Source organism: Enhydra lutris, unplaced genomic scaffold (genome assembly GCF_002288905.1).
Source record: "Enhydra lutris kenyoni isolate GAN:26980312 unplaced genomic scaffold, ASM228890v2 scaffoldscaffold10, whole genome shotgun sequence".
Lineage (NCBI taxonomy): Eukaryota > Metazoa > Chordata > Mammalia > Carnivora > Mustelidae > Enhydra > Enhydra lutris.
The window spans coordinates 7396831-7418800 of NW_019154094.1; the positions used below are offsets into that span (position 1 = coordinate 7396831).

At 49.1% G+C, this 21970-nt stretch overlaps 3 protein-coding genes across 8 annotated transcripts in view; 1 reads left to right on the forward strand and 2 right to left on the reverse strand.

Annotated features, from left to right (window-relative positions):
* The first annotated feature begins 15 nt into the window (after positions 1-15).
* Positions 16-4118, forward strand: LOC111143843 (NADH:ubiquinone oxidoreductase complex assembly factor 3). Of its 2 annotated transcripts, none has more exons than XM_022497789.1 (5): positions 16-72; positions 1291-3046; positions 3146-3561; positions 3673-3773; positions 3853-4116. In XM_022497789.1, the coding sequence occupies exons 2-5, from the start codon at positions 2970-2972 to the stop codon at positions 3967-3969; spliced, it is 711 nt and encodes a 236-aa protein (XP_022353497.1). In that variant the 5' UTR covers positions 16-72; positions 1291-2969; the 3' UTR covers positions 3970-4116. The 2 variants fall into 2 exon arrangements, with proteins under 2 accessions (XP_022353497.1, XP_022353498.1); XM_022497790.1 differs by lacking the exon at positions 16-72 and having other exon boundaries at positions 1206-3046; positions 3146-3338; positions 3495-3561; positions 3853-4118.
* Positions 4119-4670: 552 nt separating this feature from the next.
* On the reverse strand, positions 4671-9618 carry LOC111143842 (inosine monophosphate dehydrogenase 2). 3 transcript variants are annotated; one of them, XM_022497787.1, is made up of 14 exons: positions 9409-9618; positions 8915-8963; positions 8596-8697; positions 8422-8481; positions 7875-8081; positions 7266-7353; positions 6993-7192; positions 6818-6908; positions 6622-6717; positions 5498-5641; positions 5269-5413; positions 5029-5172; positions 4865-4948; positions 4671-4765 (listed from the first exon to the last, which is right to left on the reverse strand). In XM_022497787.1, exons 1-14 carry the CDS (start codon positions 9504-9506, stop codon positions 4744-4746), a joined length of 1530 nt encoding a protein of 509 aa, XP_022353495.1. In that variant the 5' UTR covers positions 9507-9618; the 3' UTR covers positions 4671-4743. The 3 variants fall into 3 exon arrangements, with proteins under 3 accessions (XP_022353495.1, XP_022353496.1, XP_022353494.1); XM_022497786.1 differs by having other exon boundaries at positions 4674-4765; positions 8407-8481; XM_022497788.1 differs by lacking the exon at positions 8422-8481 and having other exon boundaries at positions 4672-4765.
* A 222-nt stretch (positions 9619-9840) lies between these two features.
* Positions 9841-21970, reverse strand: part of LOC111143839 (glutamine rich 1) — a 54426-nt gene continuing 42296 nt past the window's right edge. For all 3 annotated transcript variants that reach the window (XM_022497778.1, XM_022497776.1, XM_022497777.1), the window contains 7 exons: positions 21548-21725; positions 20764-20918; positions 19223-19337; positions 13337-13445; positions 12827-12978; positions 12415-12505; positions 9841-10824 (listed from right to left, as the gene is read on the reverse strand). In XM_022497778.1, coding sequence (XP_022353486.1) covers positions 10632-10824; positions 12415-12505; positions 12827-12978; positions 13337-13445; positions 19223-19337; positions 20764-20918; positions 21548-21725 — 993 coding nt within the window. In that variant the 3' untranslated portion in view covers positions 9841-10631. The remainder of the gene's footprint in view (positions 10825-12414; positions 12506-12826; positions 12979-13336; positions 13446-19222; positions 19338-20763; positions 20919-21547; positions 21726-21970) is intronic.

Consider the following 21970-nt stretch of genomic DNA (forward strand, 5'->3'; position numbering starts at 1 on the left):
GTCTGGAGGCCGAGCTTCCGGGAGGGCGGACTGGCTGGGGCGCATATCCGGTGGAGATACCTGAGCGGACAGGTGCGCAGCAGGGAACCGTGGCGGCCGCTTTCGACCTTCGGCCCCAGCACTCCCTCTGCGTGGCCCCCCTGCCCGGCCCCGGCCCCGCGAGGTCCGCCTTAGGCCTAGAGTTCCGCCGTCGTCACCGGCATTAGCAGCCAGGGAAAGGATCCTCGCTACCGGGTGGGACCCAGCCCCGACTCTTTAGCTCATCGAAATCTTACCTATTTGTGATAACGTTTCATTCCCCACATTTGACACTTGATCAAACGTCAAAAGTTCCAAGTGAATTGTCAGCGGAATAGGGCACCTAACTTTAAAGCCATTTTCACGATCTCCTAAAAAAAATCTCGTTTTGAAGGAATCTGTGTTCTGCGCCTTCAGGTTATTTACAACCATTTCCTCCTTTGCGATTTGGGTCGTCTTTACTCCCGATAAATACGTACTCTGGTAGAATTTCTTCTCTTGATTTTTGTGGAATTAGAACCATCACAATACTTTCCAGAATTACCAGTTTTTAATGCTTTTCTTTTAACCTTGTGTACATTATCAGGGGTACTCTGGCCCCGTTTAGGTAACGAGCCATTGTAGGCAAAATAAACAATGTGACCATAAGACCCAGCTAAAAGACTGCTCTCAGTTGGGAGTATCCTACTGCACTACAGAGAGAAAGCTCTTTCCTCTGTCCCATGAGGGCTCGTTTTCACTTCGATGTAACCTAAATCCCCCTTTCCTCTATTTTCTTTAATGGAGATCGAACCTGACACAGCACAGAGCAGAGTGCAGGAAACCCATAATTACTGCTCTGGAGCAGTGAGAGTGCCCAGAGTTTAGAAAGGAGGGGGATCCTAAGGGCAGGAAGTCTGGCAAGACCCCTTTCTGGGGCAGGCCTGCAAGGCCCCTGCTGGGATCGCCGAAAGAGCACTGGGCGGACACGACATTCCCGATGGCTTCTTGGGTGCCCACTCAACGGGAGTGATCGTGTCATTCCAAAGCGCTTTCCATTCCGCAGTCGCATGACCCAGAGACAGCTGCTAACAGGGCTGGGGGCTGGAGGCCAAGCTGGGGACTTCAGCTACTCTCAGTACACGAAGACGGTTGGTGTGGGTTTTCCCCAGGAAGTGAAAGGCTATCTATAGCGAGCTGCGGGCTGGGGTGGCCCTGTTCTGTGGGACTCACCGCCATTGCAGCCCTGTCCAAAGGCCCTGAGACCAACCTCCCTTGTCAATGTTACTCCAGGTTCCAGAGATGACCACAAACCTCGCTCTCCGACGTCTATGCCCACCACTTCCAGCCTGAGAGCGCACCTGAGACAGGGGCGAAGACCAGAGCGACCCAAATAAAGTATGTCTGGGGGTCAGGGACTGGCCCACCCCATCGAGGCCAGGACGCTGCTCTGGCAGGAGAGCAGGGAACGAAATCCAAGCGCAGCTGGAATGCTCTGGAGACAACAGCTGCTTTTGGGATTCCGTTGCCCGCTGTCCAGCCGTGGGCGGGGGGGCGGGAGATAACCCCGGGAGGATGGTGGTCCCTTACCCTGGGGCCAGATCAGGAACCACCCCGCCCCCCATTCCCAGTACCAGAAGACTGACCTAGGAGTGGGCGGTAAAGCCGAATGTAGTGGGAACGAGGCGCTCACCTGGGCCCCTAAACAATAGGAAGATTGGTAGGGGCCTCCCCTGGGACCGGTCCCGATCCGGATTAAATCCGCAGGGTGGGATTATTCCTGTTGGTCTCATGAAGCCAGGCCACCCGTGCGGTGACGGTGGCGGGGAGGGCTTCGGGATCGGCCAAAAGAGAAGCTCCCCCGTGGGGCCGGAGAGGAAGTAAACCCGCGCACTCGCCTCGGGGACACCCCCATACCCAGGGCCCTTCGTCCCGTGACTCTGCCAGCGCCCGGAGCGCTGGGTGGGTGGGGGGGTGCCCAATGGCGGCGACGGGACCCCTGGGAATCCATTGCGAACGTCCTCCGCCGTGCCGAACCTCCCTCCCGGCCCAGTGGGTAGCAGACGCGTCAACGTTCCCTTGAGGCCACGACACGGTGGGGGCGCGGAGATCCCCGAAAGCCGCGCGGGCACCAGCGACTGTCGCGCCCGTAGGCCCTCTGATTCGGCTCAAGACGGGGGCGGGGGGTCGGGGAATTCTCGGGCCGCGAGCATAGTGAGCGACGACAGGGCGATGCTCCAGCCGCTGTCTAGTTCAATAGCTGGTCCCGTTCGGCCGGGTCGATCCCACCCGAAGAGCCACAATCATCCCACCGCGGCGTCCCCTTCCGCTTGCTCGGGCCGCAGACTCGGAGCCATTTTAAGGAGAAACCACTCAGCCACGCCCCCACGCGCTCCCGACAAGCCAATCCACGCGCAGCCACGCCCCGGGAGACGCGCGGCGGCGACGCCAACGGTCGCGCGGGCGACGGTTGGGTAGGGGCGTGATTCGCGGAAGAGCAAGGGAAACCTGAGCCTGCCGCCCCGCCCTGGGAACCCGACGCCCTAAAGCCTGGGATTAGGGGTTTGGAGGCCGGCCCCACGCCCTGGCCAGGTGTGCGGGACTCGACCAGGTGCGCCGCCGCTCCGCCCCAGGCCCCGGGAGCCCTGCGTAATGGCTGAGAGCCGGGAACTAGGTTGCGGCGGGGGCCCAGGCAGCTCTCTGAGGCCGGCCACGCCACCAGGTGTCTGGCTCCCCCAGGACGGTCTGCGGGGGCCCGGGGCGGGGCGGGCGGCAGGTGCGGACACCGGAGCCCCGCTAGGGGACGGGCCCTCCGGGGACAATTGGCACCGGCCGGTCCCTCAAAATCCCGCGCTGGGGCAGCCGGCCTGCGCGGTGCCCTCCGGCACCTAGGGGGCGCTGTGGGCGCGCTGCGGAAGGTTCAGCCACGAGCCCGCTGACCCGGCGCGGACATCCCGGCACGCCGGTCAGCCATGGTCGCCGCGTTCGTGCTTCGCGGCCTGTGCGGAGCGCGAGCCGTGCTACGCTGTTCCCCTGCGGAGCTGCTGAGGTGAGTCCGGGCCCAGCGTCCCCGGTCCCCGCCCCCACAGCCATTGATCCCGGCCCGGCTCCTCCTGGCAGGTTAGAGCCTGAGCACACCCCTCCGCAGGGCCCCACGGCGGGGGCACCGGCTCACGCCGGCGGACGACGAGCTGTATGAGCGGACGCGCATCTCTCTGCTGCAGCGCGAGTCCCCGCAGATCATGTATATCGACAGCTACAGCAGCCGCGGCTTCATGGTCAACGGAAATCGCGTGCTTGGGCCCTGCGCTCTGCTCCCGCAGTCGGTGGTGCAATGGAACGTGAGCAGTGAGGCAGCGGAGGGCCGGAGTCCCGGGCCTGCCCCCCGATTCTGTCCCTCGCCAACTTGGGCTTTTCCGTTGCTCGTTTGGGGCTCAGGTAACGGCTCTGTGGGGGAAACCGCGCGAGCTTGTTTAACTTGCCTCCTCCCAACACAGGTAGGAAGTCACCGGGACATCACTGAAGAAAGCTTCTCTCTCTTCTGGTTGCTGGAGCCCCGAATAGGTACTGGAGAAGGGGAGGGCTGAGGTGCTTCCAGCCCTAGAAAGCCAAAAGCCACCCGCCCCAGCCTCTGCACAGAGCTGCCGGAGGCTAGCCCTCGCCATCTTTCCGTAGAGATTGTGGTGGTGGGCACCGGAGACCGGACCGAACGGCTGCAACCCCAGGTGCTGCAAGCCCTGAGGCAGCGGGGCATCGCCGTGGAAGTGCAGGACACGGTAAGGTCCGCCCCTCGGGAGCGTGGAGCGGGATCCAGGCCTCGCCCTCGCCAAGCTGATGCAGGCTTTCTCTTTGCAGCCCAATGCCTGTGCCACTTTCAACTTCCTGTGTCATGAAGGCCGAGTAACAGGAGCTGCTCTTATCCCTCCACCCAGAGGGACAGCGCTCACATCCTTAGAACGAGCTGCAGAATGAACTGCCAGGAATTGACCTGACCTGTCCAGGAGGGCCCTGGCACTTTTTGCAGAGCGCAGGAGTTTCCAGCGCTTTCATTAGCCCTTCCTCTTTGGCACTGTAACGCCTTTCTTGCCAGCAAATTAATAATTTAATCCACTTGTCCCATTTTGTATTAGGTGTGTTGCTGGCCAGGAGCTGCTGTTGGCTCAGTGGGCTCGTGTGTGGGTGTGTTTGTGAAGAAACCAGGGGATCCCCTTTTTATGGAGACTACTTAGCTTCTCAGAGGCGGGAGGCAGTCCAGGCACCTGCTCCAAACTGCAGATCAATGTATTTGCTCACATGCACCTCTGAGAGGACCTCAGTGCTTTCTCCACAAGAGCCTCTAACTGACGTTAGAATATGTATGTGGGTCTCAACCTGGTCCTTGTGGCCAAGCAGGAGGCCCTGTGGGTGCCAGTCCAAAGCCCCCAAGGACTATTCCATGACCTGTCCTAAGCAGCCACAATGTGAGACTGAACCCTTGTGAGCCAGGGCTGGCTAGACCTGGCCAGACTCCCTTGTGAGCTGCCACAGGAGGGACTTTATGAATTTAGGATTAGTACCTCCTTCCAGATCTGAGGAATAGCCTGACCTCAGGGTCTGAGGCTTTCTCTACAAATGAGTGTCGTGTTTGTTGTATGCATCTGATAGTGGCCACCACACCTGCCTGTTGACCTCAAAGATCGAGCATCACTTTTTTTTTTTTTTTCCAAACTTTTATTGAAAAACTGAGGGGGTATGCTGTATCCCTTTTCAGAAAAGCCTCTTCTCATACCTGTAAGCAGAACAACCAGCTTTGAGGTGGGGGCAGGAGGAAGGAGGCACGGCAGAAACCTCTGCCCCAAGGGTGGATGGGTACAGAAGGGTCACTTACGAATGGAGGCTGTGAACACCTCCTTCCACCTGAGCTGAGGATGTTCTCTTCTCAAACTTGAGTTCTCCAGAATACATCATGGCTCTGAAGAAGGGCAAATGTCCGATGTAGGTACCTGGCCCTCAACTAGCTCCTCCACCCATGTCCCAGCCCCCCAGGCTTACCGGACTTGAGTCAAACTCTTGGCACCAATGTCCTGGCAGGAGTGCTGGATGCCAGCGATCAGGTATGGCACAAATTTGTGGATGGACCCTTTGTCCTGCACAGCCCCAGAGACCCCCTGGGCCACTTTGATTTTATCAGCTTCACTGTAGGGAAAGGTAAGGCAACAGGCAAATTCAAAGCATGGATGAGCCTATCAGTAGAAGGCTGTCAGGACAGGGTAACTGACCTTCCTGTCCCACCTGAAATATCGGTTCTGGCTGCTGAGGTGCTTGTCCATGGCATCAAGAGAACCCATACCACGGTATTTCTTTAGCCGGATCCCATCAGAGAAGAAGTACTCGCCAGGGGCCTCAGTGGTAGCAGCCAGGAGGGAGCCCATCATGACTATGGACAAATGGGTGTGATGGGAACAGACCCTGAGTGGCACTGGGGAAGGAATCCCACCAGACAGAGGGTGTTGGGCCTCACCTGTGGAGGCCCCAAGGGCCAAGGCTTTGGCAATATGGCCCACATTTTGGATTCCTCCATCAGCAATAACAGGAACACCGAAGCGCCGTGCATATTCTGACACCTTGTACACTGCTGTTGCTTGGGGCCGCCCGCAGGCCAACACTGTTGAGAAATGGAGGAACAGATGGGTGGGTGGAGTTAGTGGGGACAGGCAAGGGGCCCTGGGCCGTAACTCCGCACCCATGAGCGTTCTGCTACACCTGCGCCAGGACTGCAGCCCAGCTGAGGTTCCTGTCTGGAATGGCTGCTGCCCCATCTGACTTCACCAGTTTTAAACATCTGTGACGGCCTCCACTCAACCCTGCATGTGCACGTGCATGTGTGCGTGGCCCAGGGCAGCTTCAGGCACATGCAGTCAGCAGCCGGGAGAAGCCCCACCCAACTGATATCAAGTGGGGGTAGGGGGTCACCGTGCAGTTAGTATCCAGAGGCCTATCCCTTCCTCCCAGCATGGTTGGCAGCTCAGGCAAGATCAGAGGAGTGGTCATGTGGAAGGAAGAGTGGGCTTGTTGGTCCTTGAGCTGTGCCTACTGTAGGAAATGTGGGCCAACTAGGGCCTACCTGGGAAGGGGGTCCTGCCCTACAAGCACCCCAGGAAGAGGAAGGAGCTGTGTTCTCCAGCAGCCCCCAAAACCATGGTCTGTCATTCAGTTTGCCCTGCCCACCCATCAGCACCACAAACCCCGGGAGCTACAGCTACAGTCAACCAAGCAGCCGGGCAGTGGGCAGCTGGGCCGGGCCAGTGGGCCGGGCTGGACTTACTATAGCAACCCTTGACAGTAGAAGGGCATTTGGGGCTGTGGGACTTTATGTCTGGAGGGATCTTGGGAGCCACTAAATAAAACAAACAGACCAGAGTTTAGAGAGGGTGCAGAGCAGGAGCAAGGAGGCCAGGCTAGGCAGGGGGGAAGTGGCAGGTGAAGAATGATGAACTTGTCTTCCAGGGGCCTGTTTGGCCCTGGGACTGCCCCTACTGGAGGACTCAGTATAGTTCCCACGGGAGCGCTTGGCTCCAGGCCATATGGGGCTAAGGGCCCTGCTGACACCAGGGTCTCTGAGGGCCCCGCCAAAGCATTTCCTACCTTCCTGGGTGATGCAGATGGAGCCACTGCCCATGCCCACCCGCAGGGCATCTACACCAGCATCAATGAGGTTCTTGGCCTGAGCAGCCGTGACCACTACAGTGAAGAACAGGAAAAGGCTTGTGTGAAGGTCTGAGGGTGAGCCTAGCTCCCCTAACTCTTGCTCCACACCCTTTGGTGCCCAGTCTTGCCTCACCATTGCCTCCAATAACTTGGAGAGAGGGGTATTTCTCCTTGATGTACTTGATCATGTTGATCTGGAAGATGGAGTTTCCTTGGGAAGAGTCCTGGGACCAGGAGAAAGTCCCAGTGAGACGTACTGGTATGAGAGCTGTCCCTACCACCCCACCCTGCCTGTGCAAAGTGCTTACCAAAACCACTACGTCCACACCAGCCTGGGCTAGCAAATCCAGCCGATACTTGTCATCTTCATGAGTGCCAATGGCCGCTCCGCACAGCAGCTGCTTCTTGGTGTCTTTGGAGGCCAGTGGGTAATCCCGGTTCTTCTTCAGGTCTGTCCGGGCAATGATGGCTACCAGCTCATCATCTTCATTTACAATGGGTAACTTTCCTGGGAGTAGGGAAGGTACATAAATCAGAACCCTGGTCTTCGGTTCCAGAACCCTCCGATCTCTAGAACTCACCCTTCTTGCTGCGCTGCAGAATTTCATTTGCTTCTTTCAGTGTGATGCCTGCAGGGGCGACCACCAAGTCTTCCCTCTTCGTCATGATCTAGCAGCAGTGAGGGGAGCTGTGAGAAGGGCCCAGAGACCAGACCTCCCAGTAACCCCACCCGGACTCAGGGGTGAGGTTCCACAGACCACCACGAGCACACAGCTGCACCCAAACCACCCTCCTCAAATGAACCCAACAGCCAGTGCAGCAGTAATGGTGGCATGGGTGAAAACTGAGTAGAAAGGACGTGGTACACAGAACACTCTATAATGTTACTAGTGGAGAAAGAAGGGCCCCACCAGAGCAACGACAAGAGAGGAGGCTGAAGTTGGTCCTTGAGCACTGCCCCCACCTTGGGAGTGGCCACACAGCATGCATGCTGGCAAATGCTTGCGCACAATGAGAGCATTTGGTGGGAAAGAGATGCAGGAACCCCACGAAGGGGTCAGAGACTTGGCTGGGCATTCATTAATCTTTCCTGGACAGCAGAGACCCCCAGAAATGCCATTCAGGCAACAGAAACCGCACCTTAAGCCTTGGCTGCCAGAGCTTGGCTTTGCATTGTCAGTAGCACCCACCTCTTCCAAAAACCGGTCGTGCTCTTCCTCCTTGAGAAAATCTATGTCCCTTGAGGAAATGATGCCCACCAAGCGGCTCCCCATCCGGCCTGTGTCGGTGATTGGGATACCACAGAATCCATGCCGGGCTTTGGCTTCAAACACATCCCGCACTCTATCCTTGGGGCTGAGGACCACAGGGTCCGTAATGAATCCCTGCTCATATTTCTGGAAGGGATGGTGAGAAAGAACATTTCTGAACCATCTATCAGTCTGAAGTCTGGGGTCTGTGCCAACTTCCCCTCTGGCAAGTACCACAGGACCAAATCACAATTCAAACCCAGGGATGGTAAACATGGGTGGGCTATAGGTTCTATCCACCTGGTCCTCTTCTCTTGTCTTAGGACACAGGGTCTCATGCTCTTCTCAGGAACTGAACCCCCAAGTGGGGAAAAAGGGATCCTAAATTAGGAGAACAAATCCCCCACTTCCACCCCACTCCACCTCAGTGCAATTCCCAGGAGTTCTTGACCACGATCCTTGCCCTTCTGACCTTCACTTTCCGAACTTCATTGGCTTGGAACTCAGGTGTACAGTTGTGGTGGATGAAGCCAATACCACCTGTAAGCTGCATGATAAACAGAAGACAGCGAAAAAGTGACAAGGAGCAGCATGACTATGTGTGTCTTTGGGGAAGTGTGAGTGAGGTCCCTCCTTTTGTCCTTACGCCCATGATGCTCACCGCCATTGCTATGGCCATGCCGGCCTCTGTGACTGTGTCCATGGGTGAGGAAACCAGTGGGGTCTTCAGAGTGATCTTTTTGGTCAGAGCAGAAGTCAGGTCCTGAGGAAATATGGCCAGCTAATGTGGGAAAGCACCTCATAAAAGCCTCAGGGTGGTGCCAGGTCCCCCATAAAAGAGGTGCCCTGTATGACCTGCATGCCAGACTATTCCATAGAATCACCCCCCAAGCCCAATCTGCTGTAGTAGCAGAGAGACAGGGAAGAGAAATATCTTACCCAACCTTGATGCTCAGGACCCAAATTCTGGCCATACTCACCACCTGGTCTGCGGTGAAGTCGATGTACCCAGGGAGAATGAGAAAGTCACTACGGGGGAGGGGAGCGAATTGGGATTAAGGCTCAGGCTTAGGGGGGCCCGAGATTCCATCCCCACAGATCATGTCATAGGGCATTTGGGCCTAGAGGGCACTGACCCAGCCCTTGTCACAGGCAGGGCAGACAAATCACAAGGTGGAGATGAAGACGGGACCTTTTCTGCCACCTAGCTGTCATCAGCGACCCTGGCACCCTGACAACTCCATGTGCCGAGAGAATGGAGCTTCTAGCTTGAAATCTCAAGCACTGCCAAGATGCCTCCTCCATCCCGCCCCACTTCAGATCTATCAAACGGAGCCCCAGAGATGGGTGGGGGATTCTCCGGAACCCGTCTCCCACGCCCAGGTCCAAGCGGGCTCAGTGGAAAACCCCGCCCGGCCTCCCAATCCAGCGCGCCACCCCTCTTCTCGCCCAGGTGAGCCCGCTAGCCCCGCACTTGTAGGTGAGGCCGTCCCCGCAGTTGAACAGCTGCTGTGCCGTGAGCCCGTCGTCTGGCACGTAGGACGTGCCCCCGCTAATCAGGTAGTCGGCCATGGCCGGTGCCGGACAAAGCCGCGTGTGCCCGAAGACCGCGCCGCAGAGGCCTCAGCCGTCCGGGCCGCGCCAATATAAACCCGCCGCTATCGTCATTGCGCCATACGCGTCACTGACGTCAGGACGTAGTACGAACAGGCGGAGCCCGCGCACCTCGCGGGCGGGGCTGAGGGAGCGCATGCGCAGAGCACGCCCTAGGTGTGCAGCCACAAAGTTGGGTGTTCCCGAGGCCGCCCCCTCCCAGAGGACGGTGACCCGCTCAACTAGCAGTTAAGGCTTTGCTTCCACTGGCCCGCCAGCCTCCTCCCAAATAAAGAGGCGATGTTCACTAGCATGTTGAAAAGACGTGCTTGTCATTCTTAATAAACAACTAGATTAAGAATACATAAGAGAAACAGAGTGGTATCTTTATATGATACACGAGTGTATGTTACAAGAATTCCATCAGGCACAGGAGCCTCAGGTTTAAGGCCTCAATGTCAGGCCAAAAAAAAAAAAAAAAAAGAAAAAGAAAAAAAAAAAGGCATGGTAAAGTTTTTACTTTAACATCTAAAATGTCACTTGTCAGAAAGGAGGGTGTAATAGAAATTGTCTTTAACAAATCATAATTGAAGTTCCCCTCATTTTCCTTCCATTAAGATGCTAAGTTTATGTCTGAGCATGAAGAAAGAAAAGACCATGGCTCCCCTGTGGTCAGCGACGTCTGCCAGTCAGAGTGGAAGCCAGCTGGGGAGATTCCCTGGAGGGTCCGTCACTAATTCCATCTTTCTGGAGTAAGGGAAGGGGCCACATTTCTCCTAACAGTCCGAGCCCTTTCCCCAGGCCCCAGACAAAAAAGAAAAAGCCAGCCAGCAACTTTCTAGGACATCTGGCTTTCAGGAAACCCAGAGTCCCCACGGGCTGAGGAATCTGCTGCGGCAGATTTACGGTGACGCACAGGAGGCGTCCTTTTACATTTCCTTTTACATTTTAAACAGAAGCAGTCTGAAAGGCTTCATAACTACACCAATTTAAAAAAAAAAAAAAAAGAAAGAAAAAGAAAAAAACGGAGGCCTCTTCTTTAGTGTGAAAGTCTGTCCATTTTTTTTTCCTGGATCATCTCCCTTGCACCATGGCTTAGGGATCTCAGTGCATGGTGCTTGCGTTGGCCACTGCGATGGCCTCCTGAATTTCTCGTATCACCAGGATCCGAGTCAGCATCTGTCCCATTTGCTCTCTGCTGATAGGCTGGACCGAGTACCAGATTGGGCTATTGGGGGCCACCACTGGCTCAGGCGTCAGATAAAACGTGTCATTCCGGCCTTTCACACTCTGGGGACTGAAAAATATTATCAGTAAAAGTTGGGTAAAACCACAACATTCTCAACCTTCCCACCCTGGAATCTTCCAGACAGATGCTGTATGCAAAATGTGGGAAGACAAGCAGCTTTCGAAAGTATGATGATGGCATAGCTACTGAATTCCATGCAGTCAACACACAATTACCTCTAGGGCCTCCTTTGGGGCTACTGCCAATACCAGCTGCCTCCCTTCCATCCTCCCTCACATGCAGCCAGCTGTCATTCCTCTAACCACCTGTCTTGGGATGTCAGGGTTCATCTACTTGAGTCTAACCAAGTTTTTGTTCATGTTGTTTCCTCTACCCAGTTAAATGAATTCCCAAATTTGACGCAGGAGACTCTGCCTTCGACCTTGGCTGTGATACTGGACGCTTACCTGGGCTCACCTCCACTCCCTCAAAGTTGTGCTATACTTAGCATATGCCACCTTTTAACAGTTACATTCACCTATCCACTCAAGATTTATCAAAGGGGGGTGCCTGGGTGGCTCATCTGTTAAGTGGCTGCCTTCAGCTCAGGTCATGATCCCAGGGTCCTGGGATCAAGCCCTGCATTGGGCTCCCTGCTCAGTGGGAAGACTGCTTCTGACTTTCCCCCTCCCTCTGCCTGTGTTCCCTCTCTTGCTGTGTTTCTCCCTATCAAATAAATAAAATCTTAAAAAAAAAAAAAAAAGATTTATCAAAGGGTTACTGTGTGCCAGGCCTGCAGGGCTGATACTCAAGAAATGAGCAGGATCCAAGACTCCCTACCTTATGGAACTTACAGATATGAGACAGTGAACAAACAGTTACATAAACAAACACAAAATGACAATCAGTGGTAAGTGCTACAGAGGAAAGAGCCCAAAAGAACAGGTAGGGAATCTGGAAATGCTTCTGGTAAAGCTGTTTTGAAAAGAGGGGTGGATAGGAGTCAAATAGCCAAATATGGGGGTGGGGAGGGGACTCTTGCCCAATAGGGAAAATTTCTAAGCTGAGGACTGGAGGTAGGAGAGCAAGACGCTCTGGAGTAGAGAGGAGCCAGTATGGCTAGAGAGCCAAGAGCTACAAGGACGTGAGATTAGCAAGGGGGAGTATACATAAGGCCTTGTTGGCAAGATTAAGATTACTCTTTCTCTATGTAATAAATGGAAACCACTAAAGGTTTAATCTAAGTAACATAAGACCTATAACATAGAAAGATGATTTTGGCATTGCTGTAAAGATAACATTCCAAACTGCAAGGGTAAGAGAGTAAAAGCCAAGGAAAGAAATCCCCCCTAGACTGATGTTGCTAGTGACAAAGGTCAAGGCCAGGAAGATGCAGGGCTATACTATGCTACATTATGGAGGCCACCCTTCTATACTTTCCTTCATCTACCTTCATTTCCCTCTCCAAGACAGGAGACCACATAAAGTCACAACATAGTCATTCCACATGCTTTGGGGAAACCAGTCAGGCTGCTTCTCTATTTAGCTTTTTGGAAGTGTGTTTTTACTCTGTTTGGGACTAATTAAAAATGCCTTGTACACAGGTACAATGCACACATGCAAACATACAGTCACCCAAGCATCATAAAGCTTCCTCACCATTTAAAGAGGTAGAAATCGTAGAGCTTGATGGGACATCTCAGTGGATTCTCTGGATTTTCCGTCTGTTCTGCATACATGTCATCTGTAACTATAAAACACACCCCCACCACCAGGAACACAGCATGAGACTGCCTTAGCTCAGGACCAGATTAGAAACCTTAGGCTTCCAGATATCCCAACTAGACTTACTGGGAGGAGAAAGGGTGTGCGGCATGGAGGGAAAGTATGAAGGGAAAAAGCAGCAATCATTTCTGGGGCATCTCTGCTTCTACAAGAGTTTGAAGTTTCTAGGTGGGAAGAAGGGAATGGAGAATTCCTATCCAACAGATCCCAACCTTCACACTCAACACTAACCCCCCAGGCACAAGGGCAGGGCAGGACAAGTTGCAGCTGTTTCTGCAGCCCCTACCTTTCTGGCCAGTCTGGTGTATCCCAAGAGCCTTCAGGTACCGAATACTCGTGCTTTTATCCTTAGGATTAGAGGGGTTCTTCTTTGTCTGTCGCAAAACCTTGGAGAAGGCCAGCTTCATGTGCTGGTCCACTGTCTTCAACAGGAAGTATCTGTACCACAAGTGAAAGCAAGGCAAAGGGAGGGGTGCCAGGAGGAGACTATGACTTACCCTCTGCCATCGGTGTCTCAGAGGAGTCGCTGTGCACACTCCCAGAATCTGGACAGGCCCATACCCAAAAACACTGTCTAGTGGAGGAACCATATCAAGACTGATGGCAGGGGTCTCGCAAGGCTGTCTGCCTCACTGGTCACCAAACCAATGTAGCCAAGTGGGACTGAAGGCTTTCAGTAGCCCAAAGGTTCTCAAATATGTGTCAAAGGAATTCCTATATCTACCTGGATAGTTTCCACCCTCTTCACTGGGCAGATGCCGGCAGTGGCTAAGCATAGAGCTTCTAGAACACTTACTTGGTGTTAAAGAACATGAGGGTGGTCAGCAGGGTGGAAGGGGAGTGAGCCCCGAGCTGCTTGCACTCCCACAGCATCTCCTCAGTCACGTGGCTGGGCAGGACATAGCCTAGGAGGAATAGAGCACTGCTACAACAAGAGGATGGCAGGTGGGCCCTCAAGAGGTGCAGGACGGGAGGTGGGAGGCACAAGGACCACAAAAGAGTACAAGTTTAACCAGAAAAATCTCCCTAGGGAATGGTAGAACCATCTGGAAGCTTGATAAAACATTAATGGCTGAGTTCCAGCCCATGTTTCTGGGGTGGGGCCTGGTAATGTGCATTTCTAACAAGTTCCTGAGAACCACTGGCCTGTATGATTGCGCTTACCTGTTAATTTTTCCTCTAATCCACAGTTAAAGTGGGGCAAAAGAATACTGAAACACCCAAAACCATATAACAAACTCTGCATATGTGCATACTTCTCTACAAAGAGGGTACAGAAATTGCATCGTATTTTCAGGCGTTAAGGGCCCAAAGAACTGGTACGGGTGCCTCTTTGCCCGTGCTAAACCTTTCACATTTTCCACCTCTAGAAAGCAAACCCATTCGCATCCCCTCTCTGGATAAAAGGGAGAATGATATTGGAGAATGATATTCAAACTATTACAAGATTCCCCGACAGCACAGATTTTAAGAACCCGGTCTATAAGCGAACTGAGAGCTGGACAGGGGCTAAGGCCAGTGTTTGATCAAAAGCCTTGTGTACCCAGGTCTACGCCAAAGAAAAAGGAGACTTGAGTTGATCACCAAGCCCCCTTCATGTGTTCATTCAACAGTTAATGTACAAGAGTTTGTGTGCCAGGCACTGAGGCGGTGATGAAAGCGTTCTCCTGCTGGAGTTGCAGGGTCCTCCAGGCAGGCAGTAAGGATGTCACTTCCTAGAAGCGGGGAAAGAAATATTCTGCCCAAGACATTCCTCTTCTCTGCTCCTGCCAAAGCTCCATTAAGTGCACTCCCATCTCTTCAGGGCAGCTCTAGCTCTACTCTTCTTTTTTGTGGCCTACTGGCAATGAGGTAAGCTTCCCTGCCCTCAAACATATCTGAAGCAGGTGAGTGGCATAGAGATCCCTCCTTGGGGGAGGCCACTGGTAGAAATGGTCCCATACATACTTGGCATGTGTTGTTTCCTTGGGTTTACTTCACTCTGCCATTTAATGAGCTTCCCTAGCTTGAACTACTTCTTAACAAAACTGAAAGCGAAGTTTAGGATCTAAAAACCAGGACTCCTGGCATGGGAGAAGGGAGATGTAGACAGGGACATCATATAAAAACTTGATAGTTCTCAATCTGAACTGCAAGCATCGAAATGACCTATTTTATCTTTTTTTACTTCTTCCCACTGAAAGGCCTATGAGCAACGACCAACCCAGGAGCAATGAACACCCCTGTGCATCCAGACCGTGCTACTTAAAATGCCATTTACCACTAAAAGGAACCAATCTCCACGGAGAACTGACCAATTCCACACCAAGACGGAAAACAGAAAATGTCCAAGATCAGCCTAGAACATTTGGCCAATCAGAAATCAAGGAAATAGGGCCATGTCCAAAGAACTTAAAAGCCAATTTAGGAGGTTCCAAATGGCCAAAGATGGAACAATTTGCACAGCAAAAAAGAACTGCAATGGATTGAGCCAAATTAAATATGTTTAAATTTATTAGTTCACAAATGATTCCTTAAAAAAAGAAAAAAAAAAATGAACTGGTTATCACTGGATGAAACCGGTGAACCAACTCATTACCATAAAAACTGCTAAACAAAGAAAAGAAATAAGGCCTGATCCGTCTCTCCTATAAAATCTATCATCTATACTGCTAGGTATTAAAAGAGTGATCAAGGGAAAGTTTTGCTTTGTACTTCAGCTAATAATGAAGAAGTAATAATATCAGAATACCACCATCTGCAACTCCTAATGAATTAATGGATAGAGACATTATGGATATCAGTTGGAAGTATATAACCAACATCTATGACATAACTTTGCCAAAAAGAAACACAAAAATCAAAACCCCCCCCCCCCAAAAAAAAAAAAAAAATCAAAACCCGATCAAGGAAGTCTTTACATGAACTATCAATTAACTGTGAATACAGGGAACAGAAAACTATGTTAAACTACACTATGGGGATCTAATCAGACTGACAATTTAAAAGGCTAGTTTCAGGGTGCCTGGGTGGTTCAGTCAGTTGAGTGTCTGACTCTTGGTTTTGGCTCAGGTCATGATCTCAGTGTCATGGGATCAGGCTCCAAGCTGGCCTCCATGCTGGGCATGGAGCTTGCCTGAGATTCTCTCTCTCCCTCTCCCTCAGTCCCTCCCTCCCGGAGCACTCTCTGGTACTCTTAATAAATCAATTAATAAATGGCTCATTCCTTCCATAAAAAATTATAAGAAATAGAATCAAGGAGAAAATTAAAGATTAAAGCTAAATACTAAGACATATTAGAAATTTCAATGTATGGACCTTATTTGCACCTTGACTCAAATAAACAAGAAAGTGACATTTATGAGACACTTAGAAATCTGAACAAAGGGTAGGGTAGACTTTGATGACATTATGGAATTATCTTTTTTCAATTATAATAATGGCATCATGGTATGTCAAGTATACTAAAAATATTTATATTTGAAGTTACTTCAAAATAATATAGGAGGGGAAAAGCAGGTGTACACAAGACACAAGATTTGCCATGGACAGCGGGTACATGGGAATGTCACTTACCTATTGTTTAATTTTTGTATGTGCTTGAAATTTCTGTAATACAATTTTTAAAAAAGCAAACTCGGCATAGCCACACTTGGCTTGAAAATCTGCATATCATGTAGTGAATCACTTACTTGGTTTCTGTTCTAATGACAGCGCCTCAGAAAGGCCTCCATCCCAATGCCCTTAACACTTTCCATTCCCCTGTGCTTTGTTCTTCATAAATTGGTTATTTACACATTGTCTCCCCCTATCAGACTATAAGCTCCATTTAGTTCGTTACATTATATTATCTACACCTGGAATACTTGCCTGGCACACAGTAGGTATTCAAAAAGTATTTGTTTAACCAGTAACTTTTTCTTAAAGCATCTAACTCTGTGGTAATGCATGTTAACTAAACTAGATCATTACACAAGACACACATATATCAATTCATTATGTTGTATACCTAAAACTAATATATCAATTGCATCTCAATTTTTAAAAGAAGTTTTTAATTCCAGTTAGGTTTTTTTGATGGGGAAAAAAAAGTTTAAGCAGCATACATTCTGCAGTCAAATGCTCTACCACTGAGTTATACCCCTGTAAGCAGCATACATTTTAATAAGTGGCAAAGCCAGGATTAAAACTCAGATATTTGTGTGGATTTAAATTTTCAGCTCATTTGGGTAAATACCAAGGAGCACAACTCTTGGATCATAAGGTAAGAAAATGTTCACTTTTATTTTTTTTATTTTTTATTTTTTGAATGTTCACTTTTTTTTTTTTTAAGATTTTATTTATTTATTTGAGAGAGAGACAGTGAGAGAGAGCATGAGTGAGGAGAAGGTCAGAGGGAGAAGCAGACTCCCCATGGAGCTGGGAGCCCAATGCGGGACTTGATCCCGGAACTCCGGGATCATGACCTGAGCCGAAGGCAGTCGTCCAACCAACTGAGCCACCCAGGTTCACTTTTATTTTTTTATTTTTTAAAGATTTTATTTATTTATTTGTTAGAGAGAGAGAGAGAGAGAGCATGAGCATAGGCAGACAGAGTGGTAGGCAGAGGCAGAGGGAGAAGCAGGCTCCCCGCTGAGCAAGGAACCCGATGTGGGACTCGATCCCAGGACGCTGGGATCATGACCTGAGCCGAAGGCAGCCGCTTAACCAACTGAGCCACCCAGGCATCCCCAGGTTCACTTTTAAAAGAAAATGTCAAGCTGTCTTATAAAGGGATTATACCATTTTGCATTCCAACCAGCAAAGAATGAGCATTCCTGTACTCCCTCTCCGGCACTTGGGGCTGCTACTGTTTGTGATTTTAGCCATTCTGATAGGGGTATAGTGGTATCTCATTTTAGTCTGCAATTTCCTGATGATATCTAATGATAAACATCTTTTTATATACTTATTTGCCACTTGTATATCTTCTTTGGTAAGGAATCTGTTTCAGATCTTTTGCCTATTTTTTGGATCAGGTTTTGCTTTCTTTTTATTGTTGAGTGTTAAGAGTTGTTTGTATATTTTGAATACCAATCTTTTATCAAGTATGTGTTTTGCAAAAGATTTTTTTCCAATCTGTAGCTTGTCTTTTCATTCTCTTAAAAGTGTCTTTCATAGGTCATAAGTCTCTAATTTTAATGAAGTCCAGCTTATCAATTATTTTCTTTCACGGACTGTGCTTTTGGTGTTATATCCAAAAAGTTACTACCAAACCCAAGGTCACCTAATTTTCTCCTATGTTATCTATGTTATCTTCTAGGAGTTTCACCGTTTTGCGTTTTACATTTTGGTCTGTGACCCAGTGTGAGTTGATTCTGTGAACAGTGTAGGGTCTGCATCTAGATTCACGTTTTTGTACGTGAGTGTCCTGTTGCTGCGGCGCCATTTGTTGAGAAGACTGCTCTTCTCCACTGAACTGCCTCTACTCCTTTGTCAAAGATAAGCTGGTTATATTTGTGTGACTCTACTTCTGGGCTCTCTATGCTATTCTAGTGATTTGTCTGTTCTTCCACCAGAAACCTGCACACAATGTTTGGAGCAGCTTTATTCATAATTGCCAAAACTTGGGAGCAACGGAGATGTTCTTCAATGGGTGAGTAGATAAACACACACATCCATACAGTAGATTATTGTTCAGCAATAAAAAGAAATGAGCTGTCAAGCCATGAAAAGACACACAGGAACATTAAACGCATATTGCTAAGTGAAAGAAACCAATCTGAGAGAGCTACATACTCAATTATTCCAACTATATGATATTCTGGAAAAGGCAAAACTATGGAACAGTGAAAAGATCAGTGATTGCCAGGGATGTGGGGGGGAGGGGGATAAACAGGTGGAACACAGAGGATTTTAGACCCAAAACTTATGTATGATATTGTAATTACAGATAAATGTCATTATACATTTGTCCACACCTACAGAATGCAGCAAAGGAGGAGTGAATCCTAATGTAAGCTACAGACATTAGTTACTAATATCAACGCTCGCTCATCAATTATAACAAATACCCCACACATCAATACAAGATATTAAGTAACAGAAGAAACAGTGTGTGAGAGAGTATTATGGGAATTCTCTATGCCCTTCTCATTTTTTCCGTCTACCTAAAATTGCTCTAAAAAGATAAAAGTTTATTAAAAAACAAAACAGACACCTCAGACATTCTACTGTAAAACTCCTGTTCTTTCCAATGCATGCTATTCAGGTGGTTATATGGGTAAAGCAAAAATTATGTTCTATATATGTAGAATATCTCTATGTATCTATATATACATCTAGATATATCTGTGTGCATATTCAAACACACAGAAAAAACCCCAATATGTAACATGAGTAACCTACAGATCAAACAGTTCATAATTCTTAATGCAGTGATTCTAATTTTAATCAGTAAATTTTAATTAAAACAAACAAACAAACAAAAAAGAGTACCCCAACTCTCCATGCCCCCATGTCCTTGACACACTGGGACCTGCCAGGTTCTCTGTCTGGTATGCGGTGCCCCTTGCATACCAGGCCAAGCAGCACAGAAGCTGAGGCTGGTACCTAGGATTTATAGCCTCCTCACCCACATGCTGTATCAAAGGCAGCCACACCGGCAACTGACCTTTTTCAAACCCAGGTGGGAAAGACATCCAAGGACTAAGAAGACGCTTACCAAGTGGAGTGACTCGGGGCTGAACATCTTTCAGAACTTCATGTAGCCACTCAGTAAATCGAACATAATAAAGATCGGAGAAAATGTCATCAACCCTTCCATTTTCAAAAAGATACTAAAAGAAAAACAATAAAAGTTGTTGATAATCTCCTGAGTAAAACTTTCAGGGGAAATAAACACTGTGCTACCAGTATCATCACCTCTCCTTACCCATGTCTGCCTCCTTAACAAAACAACATAACAGGTCAAAAAGGTCCTGCATATGACATTTCCAGAGCATACTTCAGATCATGTGAAATGACTCTGGTAACACTCTGTGGAGAGTTGGTCAATGGGACAGATTTTGCAAATGCTATTTCACCCAGGCAAGGCATTGTCTTGTGGTAGCAAAAAACCTAATGCAGGCTCTGGGGCCAGCCTCTTATTAGCCATGGTGTAAGTTAAGTAACTCATGCGAGTATTTTAACTTCTGGGGCTCAGTTTTTTTGTCAGTGGAAATGACTGTGCCTGCCTTCCAGGACTAGGGAGAGCACGGAATGAAACCGAGTATGTAAAGCAATTTACTCAAGTGCCCTGTGTGACTGGGAAGAAAGAGAAATAAAGAGGGAGGCAGACTTTTCTTAGGCTCAGGCAACAGGGTGAATCCTAACCAGCAAGGGCTCCTCCATCACACTGAGGGCTTCACCACAAGAGCGCTCACACACTGAGAAATCCACCCCTGCTCTCCTGAACTGCGGGTCCTAAATCAAGTTTCCCTGTTACACTGCACCTTAGATGTCCTCAAAGCCTACCTAGAGTTGCATATTCTAGCTAGATTCTCAAATATTATTTTGTGTTAATGCAGAGAACAATGAGGAAATGAGCTGAATATTAACACCAGACTTTGTCTGGGACAGATTACTTTTATGCAAACCATATTTACTTTAATAAAATCTATTATATAAATACTTTGTGTGTTTTTTAAAAAGGCTCTCAGATACTGTAACAAATATTTTAGCAAACGTTTCTCTAGATGATGGGATTATGGCTGATGTCTATTTTATTTTTTTGAAGCAAACATGTTCGATCTTCTGCAATTTTTAAAAATGTACATTAAAAAACTCAACATACAGTTGATTTCACTCATATGTGGAATTTAAGAAACAAAACAGGATCATAGGGGAAGGGAGGGAAAAATAAGATGAAATCAGAGACAGAGACAAACCGTAAGAAACTCTTAACTACAGGGAGCAAACTGAGGGCTGCTGGAGGGGAGGTGGGGGGAGGATGGGTTACTGGGTGACAGGCATTAAGGAGGGCACATGATATTATGGGCACTTGGTGTGATGTGCAACTGATGAACCACTGAATTCCAACCCTGAAACGAATACACTCTATGTTAATTAACTTAATTAAAATAAAATTAAAAAAATAAAAACTCATTATTAGTTGAAAGAGAACTTCCTTAAAACCACTTGGTTATCATTTTACTAATTTCAGTAACCAGCAAATACCCAACAGGAACACAGCTTAAACACGTTCCTCTGGAGTCTGTTTCCTACCTTTTGAATACACAGGAAAATATAGTAGAGCACATCTGGATCATAGGGTTCACCTTCTCCATTTCGAGCTTCCCGTGTCATTAGACAGAGCCCATAATTTAACTCAGCCACAGCAGAAGAGATGAGATCTTCCTGGAATCGCAAGAGTTGGCGCCCTGCAACACAAGCCAAAGGTGACCCCCAAAGGTGAATGGGGTTCCTGGCAAGAGTAACCTCTTAACTGGCTGCTCATATCCCTGGGAGCACTCAGGTTAGATAGTGATCATCAGGGAGCTAGGACAGGAACAGTCACCTGCATCTAAGGTCAGAACTGGCCTACTAAGACAATAATCATGTATGCCCTATTTACACTAACAGTTTCCTTCCCACAATCCTCCCCACCTCACATACCTTCAAAATTATTATTGGGGCCAAGACATGAAAGCAAAAAACCCGTAAAATCCATACTCTGTAAGATGAGGAAGAATACAAACATAATGTTAAGGAAGAAGGGCCTTAAAGACAGTCACTGGTTCCTATCTCCTTCCAGAATTCACTCCACGCAGATCTGCTAGGTTGACTTCAGAAATCCATGTGTACAAATATGCCTGGTCTTGGGCAAACACCATAAATCCTGCTCATGTGCAGCAGGTCAGGTCTGCTGAATTCGGCGTATTATTTCAGATGGTGATCCCTAACCCCCAGAGCCAAAGGACGCCACTTTCCTGCCATCACGTCCTCCTGCTGTTTCAGTACCATTACATTTTAGCCAGAGTCCACCCCGCCCCAACCAATAAACACTCACTCCCAATGGGTGCCAGTCTGTTCTGAGCATCCTTCTCTAGCTCAGCGTTCTTCGTCTGGGCCCAGTTTTTCCATACTTCAAGCCCTTCTTCTGGCTTCAGAGAATTTGGAAGCAGAAGTTCCGGGGAAGGCTGTGGCTGTGACTGTGGTTCAACTTCAGCAACCTGGACAGTCTGAGCCTGTAAGAGATAAACCATCAAAATGTGTCAGTATTGTTTTGCACCAGGCCCTTCCACAAAAATGCTAGAAAAATATTACCTGTGGTTCTTGTAATAAAAAAGTATCTTTCTTCCACTTGTTATCCCACTTTCAAAGACCACTGGAGTTCTACTCCTTACCCCAAGGACAGTTAAGGCTCCTGCAGTGCTTTTCAGCCCTGGCTGGACTTCTGAATCCCTGAATTAGAAATACCAATACCTGACTT